General features: G+C 51.7%; 1 protein-coding gene across 1 annotated transcript; it reads left to right on the top strand.

Annotated features, from left to right (window-relative positions):
- The first annotated feature begins 4,334 nt into the window (after window positions 1-4,334).
- On the top strand, window positions 4,335-11,524 carry FCGR3A (Fc gamma receptor IIIa). Its single transcript, XM_025927843.2, has 5 exons — window positions 4,335-4,460; window positions 5,147-5,167; window positions 5,530-5,787; window positions 9,157-9,411; window positions 10,202-11,524. Exons 1-5 carry the CDS (start codon window positions 4,421-4,423, stop codon window positions 10,378-10,380), a joined length of 753 nt encoding a protein of 250 aa, XP_025783628.1. The 5' UTR covers window positions 4,335-4,420; the 3' UTR covers window positions 10,381-11,524.
- Window positions 11,525-11,766: the final 242 nt, after the last annotated feature.

The raw sequence follows: 11,766 nt of genomic DNA, 5'->3' as shown, positions 1-11,766 counted from the left end.
TCTGTTTCAGCTCAGGCCATGCTCTCACAGTTCGTGAGATCAAGCCCCGAGTCAGGCTCTGCACTAACAATGCAGAACTAACAATGCAGAGCCTGCTTGGGATTTTCTCTCTCTCTCTCTCTCTCTCTCTGCCCCTCCCCCCACTTCTCTCAAAATAAATAAATACACACACACACACACACACACACACACACACTTTTTCACTTCTACTCAATCTTCAACCAAAAGTTATCAAGTGTCTGTCCCCCCACCCCAGCCCCTGAAATTATTCAGGGAGGGGTCATGAATAGCTCCTGGATTGCCTCATTGAAAGAGCTTCTTGAACTTTCTACGGCACTTAATATGGTTGACTTCTCCCTTAATACGGAAGCCCCCGCTTCCCTGTTCTCCTCTCTTCTTTAGCCCCTCCTACCCAATCTCCTTTGTCAGCTTTTCTTCCTTTTCACCCTGTGAAAGTTGCTGTGCCAAGTTTCTCTCATTGTTTCCCCTTATGCCCTGCCCCTCCTCTCCCATCTCCTTCCTTGCCTCCCTGAAGCTCCCCTTTTTTTTCTCTCTGATAATCAGAGAAATCTTACCCCTACTTTATCTTAACCTAGGATCTCTGCATGGGCTTCACGTGGGACTTCTTAAATCACAAGGAAATTTATGTGTATACTCATTTGCATTTTTTCTCAGGAAAAGGATTGAAGCTCTTATTAAAAGTGTAAAACACCATGCTGGTGCCTCATAAACCTTGTGTTTTGTCCAGACCTGCCTCCTGAGTTCCAGGGTCGTGTGTCCAACGGCCTGCTGGGAATCTCCACCTAAACTCACAGCTATTTCCAGCTCAACGATGTCAAAAGCTGAGGTCATTATCTCCCCACCCAAAGCCTGCTCCTCTTCCTCTATTTCTTAGGTCTATGAAATGTACCACCCTCCTCCTCATCAGGCAGATCAAAAAGCTGACTGAGCATCACCCCCAGACCCCTCCTTGTCTATTACCCTCACAGCCGATCCCTTGTCCAAATCCTGTCCATCCTACCTTCTTCACACCTGTCTTACATGCTTCCCTTGCATTTCCACTACGTTAATGGCGAATCTCCTCTCAGCTACACTGTTAAAATAACTTCCCAACTTTCCCTTCCACCTTCAATCTCTCTCCTCTCCAATCTATTCATTGGACTATTATCAGGATATTTTTTAAATGTTTTTGAAATTTTTTTTTACTGTTTATTTGTTTGAGAGAGAGAGAGAGTGCTAGCAGGGGAGGGGCAGAGAGAGAGGGAGACACAGAATCTGAAACAGGCTCCAGGCTCTGAGCTGTCAGCACAGAGCCCGACTCGGGGCTCGAACTCAGGAACTGAGAGATCATGACCTGCGCGGAAACCAGGAATCGGAAGCTTAACCGACTGAGCCCCCCACGTGCCCCCAGAGCAATTGTTACAATACGTGAAACTGATCATGTCATTCCCCAGCTTTGAGTGTTGATGACTGGCTTTTCATTTTATGAACATTACTCCGGCAGCAATCTAAGAAGGTATAGACTGTTCACCGTGACGAAGTCCTCCGTGATCACCCAATGAATACTGAGTGCCTAGTATGTTTCAGTCACTGCACTAAATGCTGAGGATACAATACAAACAAAGAGGAACAGTTTCCCTGCCCTCAGAGTCCTTACGGTTCACAGGTATTATGAGTACCACAAAGGAGAAGCGCGCGCTTTTAAAGGAGAAGGGACGAGGGTGTCATGCTAATTCAGATCACCAGGGACGGCCCCAACCTCCATGTTGCACTTCTAATAGCAATCAGCAGATACGCGTCCGGATATGGAACCAGTGCCTTTGAAGACATTGTTTCATTTAGGCTTCACCTCGGAGTTACCACCGCTATTGTTAGCCCCATTTTACAGATATGAAAACCGAGGCCCTAGAAGGGTTAAGTAAGGGATGGAGTTGAGATTCTATCCCAGACCCATCTGAAACCCAGCGCCCTTCCGGTTGCACTTCTCCTTTATGGGACTCACTAACCTCGTGGAACTGTACGTACCCAGCTCTGCGAACACGCCAGCCTATTTCCCTCCATCTGTGGCCACGCTTCTCTGTTTGCCCGAAATGCCTATTTCCCTCCAAACCTGCCTGCTGAACACGCAATTACCTTCTGTGATCCCGTTAAAGTGTTCCCTCCTCCCACAGATGCCTTCTGTGGGCATAAACAGAACCGTGTCAATTCTCTCATAGTCCCCGTGGCGCATCTGGTGGTCTCCCCCTGAGAAAGTGTGAGTCCCGGGGTGGGGGTGGGGGGATGACAGCTGATTGACCTCGGTAATCTCAGAACCTTGTGCTGTGGCTGGCGTTTCAACGTTGAAGGCAAAGTAAGGGAAGAGAAGAAGCAGGAGAGGAAAGAACAACGAAGGGAGAAAAGAAAAGGCAAAAGGATGAGAACAAACACTCGAGTATAAGAGATCCCAAGACTATCTGTGCTTCAAAAAAAAAAAAAAGAAAAAAAAAAAAGAAAAGAAAAGAAATGTGCATTCTACCCACACCTTAAAAGTAGCCCTTACAACCTCAGGCTGGAGCTGAGGCTTGTTCAACGAGGGCTTCATGCAAACCTGCAGACCGCTTCCCAGTCTTGCGGTCCTCCTGTGCTCTCTCCTTCCTGTCCAGCCCATTTTCTGCAGCTAGCAATTCATTCCTCCCTCCGCTGGAAGACCACGGACAGAAGCTGAGTCAGAGGCGAAAATGCAACCGCAAAGAAGGAGAGCTACAGTGAATGCCGTGCGCCACGACTCACGTGCCCGAAAGCCACTCCGACAACTATGAGGAACGGAGCGCGCGCGTGGAGGGGGTCCCCTTCGGCCTGGGAAGCCTTCCACGGCCCTGAAGGCACTCTCTGCGCGTGGGTTTCCCAGATAAGGACCTGAAGTGCCCGGAGAGGTAGCTAGCTGGATGCTAATCTGGATTTTGCGAGGTGGAAATGCGGCACCTGAAAGGGAGCACCAGACCCGCCGCCTGGTGCGTTTTCACTGTTGATGCTAAGCACACATCGAATCCCAGGGCCTGTGGCGGAGAGGTTGCTGCAGAATGCGTGAAGGGGGCGGGTGGATGGGAGGGCGGCACCAGTAAACTCTACCTGGGAGCAACAGGAAACGAAAATCAAGTCCTGAGAGGTGGTTTTTAATGAGACTTTGGAGCGGAGAGGGGCACTGGTCCAAAGCAGAGGTCACAGGCTCCTGTGCCGGCCCCGCCTCCACGCTACCGCTGTCAAACATCGCATCTGTCTGCTGTTCACCTCCCAGGCTTTCCCGCGGCTTTTAGAAGCGAGCCCTGTCCCAGATGTCCAGGAACCCCCTGGGGCCTTGGCACTGCTAAGCAGAGCCATTCGAGGCTGTGTCTGGGACCAGGATTTAAGCGAAGCGGGGGTGGGAGGGGGAGGGCACAGAGGTAGGCGCGGGTGTTGGGGGTGGGGCGCGCTCGGGAAAGCAGAACAGGTCAGCAATCTCACGACTTCCTGGCCACAGCGCCTCCACCTTTTCCAGTCAGGAGCCCTGGGACGGTGGCTACAGGCTCACAGAGCAGCCCAGAGGGTCCCTGACGGGCTAAGCTCACCTGAGCTGCTGTGACTCAGCCCACCCCTGGTATGGTAACGGTGGATTGAAGGTAAACAGCTCCCGGCCTCCTCTCCTCGCTGCTTTCCCGACCGGTCCCCCTTTCCTGCCTTCCCTTCAACCAATCAGCGGCATCCCAGGGCCCCGTTTCTGTCTCACTGCCCGGGTTTCCTTTAACAGAAGGTGTGAATCTCATGGTCAAATTCACCCTAAGAAGCGCATTACAGACCCCAAGGCACATGCTTTTTGAATTTTGAAAAATACGTCAGTGGAGAGATCGCTGGGGGGACGGACACACTTCTAGGGGTCTGACGGGTTAAATGACTGCTTCCCGTATGCAGGCAGGTCCAGGCTGGCTGGAGGCAGGTCTGGGCCAGGCGGGAGAGTGACAAGGTCCGAAGTAGAGCACCAGATCCCTCAATGAATGCCCTCCCTCTTGAGTCTCATCCCCAGGGTCACGATATCTTGTTCTTGGCACGGAGTAGATCCAAACCTACCAGGTGGGGGGAAAACCTTGAGGTTTACCGGGGCGCGTTCGGACAGACCCTGTGTCACTAGACGCTTAGCTGCAGACCTATGTGGACCAAAGGGGGAGCCTCCCTCAGCTCCTCTTCCAGGCTCTTCTCCTCCTCTTCCTGCCCTATCTTGGGGCTCACTGGTCAGAATTCAGATTCAGAAATCAGATGACTTTCCGGGAAAAGGAACCTAGAGAGTAATGAACTGGGGGTGTGGGGGAGGGGGGTGAGGGAAAGACTGTTTACTTCCTCTCTTTGAGTCAGCTCCGTCCCTTCAGAGCTCAGTGCATCTGCAGTGACTTGTTCATTCTACCGTGGCAGCATGTGGCGGCTGCTGTCCCCAACAGCCCTGCTCCTTCTGGGTAAGTCAGAGTCACCTTCTGGGTAAGTCAGGGTCACTCTGGCTGATGGAGAAGCTCAGGACGCCCTGGGTTCAGCAGATCCCACTTCTCAGGTCAGGGAAGGGAGCCCTCCCAAGGAATAGGACCCCTTACCCCATCTCTAGCACTAGATTTAGTTCCCAGGACAAACATTTGGGGGCTAGACATGGGAGCCCTCTGAGGTGGGCATAACCAGGAAGTAGAGGGGGACTGTGAGGTCCCTGTGCCCTCACCCTGCGGGGTCTCAGCTTCCCTATCCGTAAGATGAAGACTGTGGACCAGATAGATGCTCTTTAATTTCTGTCTCTTCCATTCTGACATTCTGGGCTAAGACTTTTAATTTCCACCCTTTTGGGGGGGACACGGGTTGAGGTTGTTTCTATGGCTTGATTCAGGGAAATTCAGGCTGTGCCCTTATTTTGGGAGTTTGACTAGGGACTAAGGAGTAAGGACATGGTGTTGAAGACAGGACTTGGCCGGAGAGGAGAGCAGGGGGCACAGACACGGGAGAACAGAGGGCGGGCAGCGGGACAGCTGGCCACGTATACGCCTTGATTCCTGGCAACGCTGGACTCTCAGGAAAGGGATGGGCTAGGGAATCTACACCCGCTCCGGCCACCCTGCTCTCTGCCCCTGCTCAGTATTTGTTTCCCTCTTTTGTCTTGCAGTTGCTGCTGGCACGCGAGCTGGTGAGTTGGCTTTGTGCCCTTGGATTGATCCAGCGAGGCACATATATGGCGTGTAATGGCCACAGGGTGTTGGGAAATGCCTTCTGCCTGGGAAGCTGTTGAGGGTTGTCAGGGGCACTTCCCCCACGCAGTGGGGCTTGGCGCTAGGCTTCTGTGGCTACTTTTCCTCAAGATAAGGAGAGGCCAGAAATGGGACTAAGCGCCCTGAAGCCAAGATGCTCCAAGTCTGAGTCACAGGCCAAGGCTGAGTCGCCAACGGTGGGTTTGCAATGGGCTCGCTCTGGCTCCGAGCGTCCCCGGGGAGTGCCAGCGTAGGGCCTGCTCCTTGCCCTGACCCACCTTCTCCTCTCCTGGCTCCTCAGCAGACCTCTCGAAGGCCGTGGTGGTCCTAGAACCTGAATGGAACAGGGTACTCGTTTCGGACAGTGTGATTCTGAGGTGCCAGGGGGCCTACCCCCCTGGGGACAATTCCGCACAGTGGTGGCACAACGAGAGCGTCGTCCCCCATCGGGCCCCCAGCTACTCCATCGAAGCTGCCAGAAGTGAAGACAGTGGCGAGTATAGGTGCCAGACGGGCCTCTCCGAAGCCAGCGACCCGGTGCAGCTTGAAGTGCACACTGGTGAGTAGGGGAAGGGAAAGGAGGGAATCTCCAACAGAGGGTGAAAGGCGAGACGCTGAACGACTCGGGGAGAGCCAGAAGATGTCATTCTTGAGGGTTACAACTGAGATGAGCGCATCCGTGGTCCCCCCGAATGGTATCAGAGTTGTGGTTCTAACCATAAGCGGGCCTCCGGCAAAATGTCAAAACCTGGGGGGTCATGGGTACGGGACCGCTGCGGGGCGCAGTCCCAGCCGCTCCGGCTCACGTAGGACGCGCCCGGTACCCACGGTGTCCTCCGAAGGTGGGCACCTGACACCGGCGCTCGATAATATTTACCGAATAAAGTGCCGAATCTGTTTTTCTGTGAGCTCCATTTCCTTCTGACTCTCAGACACACCGCGCCCTAAGCTCTCCTCCTAACCTTCCTAACCGCCTAGGGTCATATCTAGCCCCTTCCACCCCCCATCAGGGCCCCCTCCCTCACTCACTCTTCAGTGCAAATCACCTAGTGGAGATACATGTACACTGAGCAGGGCATGAAAGTCTTTGTGTGTTGTTTACAGAATCCAGGTATCGGAAGCAGGTGAGGGGAGGTATCTCCCAGGGATCTGTCCTGGTGGCCCTGGAATCACACTACCTAGCCTGGTGCCTGCAGTGTCGCCTTGCAAGCCTGACTACTTCCGAGGCTCAGTTGCCCACCGTGTGTGGATGGAACAAGGCTGGAGGGGGGAAGGAGGGCCTGACGGAGGTGGGCTCGCAAAGCGTTTCATGGAACGGGGCCTCTGGAACTGATTTTGTTTTTAATTTTTTAATGGTTATTTACTTTTGAGACAGAGACAGAGCACGAGCCGGGGAGGGGCAGAGAGAGGGAGACACAGAATCTGAGGCAGGTTCCAGGCTCTGAGCTGTCGGCACAGAGCCCGATGTGGGGCTCAAACCCACGAACCGTGAGCTCATGACCTGAGTCAAAGTCAGACGCTCAACCGACTGAACCACCCAGGTGCCCCTGGAGCTGATCTTTGTGGTTCCTTAGCCCCTGCCTGTCACGCAGCTGACATGGTCGTCACACTACAGAATTACAAGGAGGCATGTCTCTTACTAATGAGGTGAGAGATGGCCTCCATAGACCAAATAAAAGGGGGAATTATCAACAGGACATAAGAGAAAAATCAAGTCTGAGAATTATAAATTTGCCTTGAACCTTGATCTAGAAACTGGCTTCAGAAGGCCCGTCAACGAGGGGCACCTGGGTGGCTCAGTTGGTTGGGCGTCTGACTTCAGCTCAGGTCATGATCCCACACAGAGTTCGTGAGTTCGAGCCCTGTGTCGGCCTCTGTGCTGACAGCTCAGAGCCTGGAGCTGCTTCAGCTCTCTCTCTCTCTCTGCCCCTCTCTCTCCCTCTCTCTGCCCCGCCCCTCTCTCTCCCTCTCTCTCTGCCCCTCCCCCACTCACACTCTGTGTCTCTGTCAAAGATAAATAAACATAAAAAAAAGGCCTGTCAATGAGGACCATATGAAAATGAGACTATGAGCATTAACTTCACCAGGCCAACTCTTGATTATCATTGATTGTTATTACTCCACTTACCTCCTCCTCTGATAAGTCCTCTTCACTTTTTTGGAGATCACCAGTCTCTCTCTCTCTCTCTCTCTCTCTCTCTCTGCACATAATTAGATATACACACATATATACGTACATATTCTTATAACCATAATCTTATGATAATGATGATGTATCTTTTCACTGAAAAAGTAAATGGATATATGGGTACATCGTCTTTTGATAAATATCTCTTGATAAGTAATTAAAGTTACTTTCTGTTTGGCAAATCTCCCAAGCAGAGAATTTTTGTGTTCTACCAATTTTGGGTAGCGTAAGGCAGCAGACTCTTTTTTTTTTTAATTATAGGGAGTTTTATTGTCCTGTTCTTATTACAAAAGTCTTTTGGGTTCAATCTCAAAACTATGTAAAAGAAACAAAAATAACCGTAGTCCCATCCCTCAGAGGAAACCCCTGTTAATATTTCAGCACATTTTCTTTCTTTTCCTTTTTTCTGTGCTTCTGTGCTTTTTGTAGTCTTTTTCACTTAGCATTCTCTCGTGACTGTTTTCTTCTGTCATTTTAAAATTTATCTGCAATGTCATTTTTCATTATTCAGGTCAACCGCCTGGTGGTGACTGTCGTGTCCTCTCTGTGTGAAATCTGGTTACTTGGTGACAGAGTTGTGAGAACAAGCATCCTGGTGATATGCGAATTTTCTCTCCAGCAGGCTGTGCTCAGTGATGAGGGCCCTGGGGCCCTTCAGAAAGTAGCAGTTACCATGAGCACTACCATTCATGCCCCTCTTTCCCCTCCTTGAGTTTTTTTTTTTAAAGCTATTTGAGCTTTTATTTTAATTTTTTTAAGTTTATTTATTTTGAGAGAGAAAGAGAAGTCACGTGTATGCAGGTGCGCGTGTGAGCGGGGGAGGGGCAGAGAGAGAGGGAGAGAACGAATCGTAAGTGGGGTCCATGCTGTCAGTGCAGAGCCTGATATAGGTAGGGCTCGATCCCACAAATCCTGAGCCATGATCCGAGCCGAAGTCAAGAGTTGGGCACTTAATGGGGCGCCTGGGTGGCTCAGTCGGTTCAACGTCCTACTTCAGCCCAGGTCATGATCTCACAGTTCATGAGTTCGAGCCCCTCATCGGGCTCTGTGTTGAGGCCTGGAGCCTGCTTCAGATTCTTTGTCTCCCTCTCTTTCTGCCCCTCCCCTGTTCATGCTCTCTCTCTCTCTCTCAAAAATAAATAAACATTAAAAAAAAAAGAGAGAGAGAGTTGGACACTTAACCAACTGAGCCACCCAGGCGCCCCTCCCTTCCTTGACTTTTATTTTGAGTTCTCCTTCACAATTTCTGTAGCAACTCCCGTGTCCATCCAGTGACCTCACTCCGGACTGGCAGGAGTCTTCGAATATTCCTATAATTATCTATCCTTTCTGAAATCTACCTTTCCTTGGATGGGGCAAATCATCACGTTCAAGTGCAACGTTTACTCTTTGATCTAGAACCTACGGTGGCTGCTTATCAGCTGCCGTAGCAAACCCCAGCACAGGCCTTAAGGACCCTGTGGATAGCTCCTCACCTACCTCATCACTTAAGTCCCTCAGCTCTAACCTTACGGTTTGACGGTTTGACGTGTGCGTCTCTCTTTCCCATTGGACAAAAAGTCTTGGTGCGACTTGGGTTTTCCTGCGGGGCCCAGTGGCCTTTTTCCCAAAGGGAACTCTGCAGGGATGGCTCCCAGTCTGGCTCTCCATGATGTCCCAGGATCTGGGTGGTGTCTCCTTGGGAAGGTGTTTGCTCTCATCGCTGAGGCCTCCGGGGCCTGTGGTCTCCGTGTCTTTCAGGCTGGCTGCTGCTTCAGGCCCCCCGCTGGGTGTTCCAGGAGGGAGACACCATCCAGCTGAGGTGCCACAGCTGGAAGAACAGGATGGTACAGAAGGTTCAATATTTCCAGGACGGAAGGGGCAAGATGTTTTTTCATAAGAATTCCGACTTCTACATTCCAAAAGCAACGAGCAAACACAGTGGCTCCTACTTCTGCAGGGGGCTTATCGGGAATAAAAATGAGTCATCAGAGGCTGTGAACATCACTGTTCAAGGTGAGGCTGTGCAGCCCTAAGAGGGCCCAGAGCCCCCTGTGCGTGGGGTCTGCGTTCACCCTGGGAAGACGAGTTCAGAGGATCCTACGCTTTTTGCTTTGCGTCCTGATTATTGCCAAGGCTTCTTTCCGAGGGGTGCTGAGGGGTGTCATTCACTCTGCAATGTGACGGCAGGAACAGAAACCGCGTTTCCTTCCCCATAAATGCACCTGTCCTCACTGACGCCAGTCAAACCATGCCCGCAAGGGTATGTGTGCACATGATGCTGGCCATCTTGACCTGCCTTCCTGTCCTCTCCAAGCCCAAGGCTTAGCCACGAGCCCACCTGGTGGGAGCCTCTCACCCCCTCACGGAGAGGGCCTAGAGACGGGGTTCTGGTTTTGTGGCTCATTCATCGTGTGACAGTGGGCAAGCCACTTAGTCTCGCTGAACGTCAAGTTCCCCTTCTGTAACAAGGATGAGTTGACATTGATTGGGCAACTTCCGGTGTGTTGGACACTGTGCCAGGTGCTTCCTCACAAGCACCCAGTGACTCCTGACAACAACGTTAGGAGATCACTAGCTAGTTTGGAGTCTACTTTACAGATGCAGAGACTGAGGGGAAAAGGAGCCGGGGGGGGGGGGGGGAGCGGTGGTGCAAGGAGAGGGAATAATGAACTTTTCTCCAGGATCATTCCCAAGATTCAAAGCCTATGTAGTTAACCACTGGACGAAATGAAATAATTGGACAGACACCAAACTTCTGCCTTAACAACTGTCATCTTTCTTATCCCTGTGCTTCTCCCGTTAGGTCCGCCAGTTCCCTCCACCTCAACGTTCCTTCCACATTGGTACCAAATCGCTTTCTTCCTGGTGACAGCACTCCTATTTGTAGTGGACACAGGGCTGCATGTGGCTGTGCAGAGAGACCTTCAGAGCTCCGTGAAGGAGTGGAAGGACGGCAAAGTCACGTGGAGCCAGGGCCCGTAGGACAAACAGGGGCAATAAAATCGGCACCCCCGAACCTCTCTCTGGATTCACAACCTCGTCGCCCCCAAAAGGCGGCTCTGGGGGCAGCGTCCAGGCTGAGGGTCCCTCACCCCACTCCATTTTCTCTCGGTCTCCGCTGGGAAGGCAGGGCTGGCGACCTTCAGGTGCCCACAGTGATGCCCCAGTGAGTAGCCGCATCCCTCAGAACTGAAGTCTCAGAGCCACACAGATGCTCTCTCTGCACGACTGCCCTGTCAGAGCAATGCGACAATGCAGAATCTGGATGGTGACCCAACATGCGAACGTTGTTCTTAAATAACCGAATATGTAGGTAAGAGAATTATGGCCGAGGGCCAGCTGGCTGATGGTCTACATTTGTTGTGAGGCACACTAAAACTCCTTCCAGACAGATCGTGGGGGCTGTGGAGGGTCTAGGGGAGACGGCAGAACCAGTGAAGTGGGTGACTGAGAAAGAGCACGGCAGTCCAGGACAGATCAGAGAAGACCCCTGTCTTCCTAGGATATGAGCCATGGTGTGGGTGGCAGAAAGACCACAGGGGTGGTACAGAATCGAGTTTTTCAGGGGGGCCCATGCCAGAATTGGGATGGTCTGTGAGTATATAATGATGGACCCTCTTGATGTCATGATTCGAAGATGGTCCTGGAAGGAGGTTGGGGATTGGAGGGTGTTGGAAAAGAAAGCACAGAACAATCCCTACGTCTGCAGGAAGGAGGGCAGCATGATTGTCCCAGATTGAGCTCAGTGAACAGAGCTATCTCGGGTCTGAACGGAGAAAACATGGCAGGAAAGAGTCCACTACAGCTGCTCAGGAGGCAGGACACTTGGCCAGGATAAGCCACAGTCAGAGAGAGGAGAGGCAGGGAACAGCGAACCAGCTTTCTGCTTCAGTATCTAATTCAGGTGCAGTTTTGTTTACATCACTCACCAAACAAACCTTGGCTAAGCGATACTCTATGCACTCAGGTCTGCTGAGTTAAGCTAGGACAGTTGGAAATCCCTCCGCCTGTCAGTGACAATAAGGGTGGGGTCACCAGCATTGCTTGTGGAAGAAAGCTTAGCGATCTTCTTTCTTTGTACAAGCTTTAAGCACATTTCTTGATTCCAATAAAGCATGTTACAAGATTTTGCGTGCTACTCTCAGCCAGAAGATGGAAAAACCGTGGTAAGAAGACCTGATGATAAAAACCCATTTCTCTCCTGTTGTCCGACATTCTACCAGGGATTAGTGTGGGGTAACTAAATCACGTCACCGCAGCTCATGTGAATCAGCCAGTGGCGAATTCACCAGTCCTGCTGAGGCAACGGGCACAGGAGACTTTTATAGGTGGTGTGGGATGGGAGTAGGGGAGGGGGAAAAGTTAGAT

The sequence above is a fragment of the Puma concolor genome, chromosome E4 (assembly GCF_028749965.1).
Source record: "Puma concolor isolate L17-30 chromosome E4, mPumCon1.1.hap2, whole genome shotgun sequence".
Classification (NCBI taxonomy): Eukaryota; Metazoa; Chordata; class Mammalia; order Carnivora; family Felidae; genus Puma; species Puma concolor.
Note: the sequence above shows the minus strand (reverse complement) of the source record. Positions and strands in the feature narration are given on the sequence as shown.

Bases quoted from the DNA above. Each gene is read 5' to 3' on its own strand.
- FCGR3A (XM_025927843.2), top strand. From the start codon at position 4,421: ATGTGGCGGCTGCTGTCCCCAACAGCCCTGCTCCTTCTGG. The intron at 5,788-9,156 runs GTGAGTAGGGGA...CGTGTCTTTCAG, and splicing joins GCAGCTTGAAGTGCACACTG to GCTGGCTGCTGCTTCAGGCC. The intron at 9,412-10,201 runs GTGAGGCTGTGC...TTCTCCCGTTAG, and splicing joins TGTGAACATCACTGTTCAAG to GTCCGCCAGTTCCCTCCACC.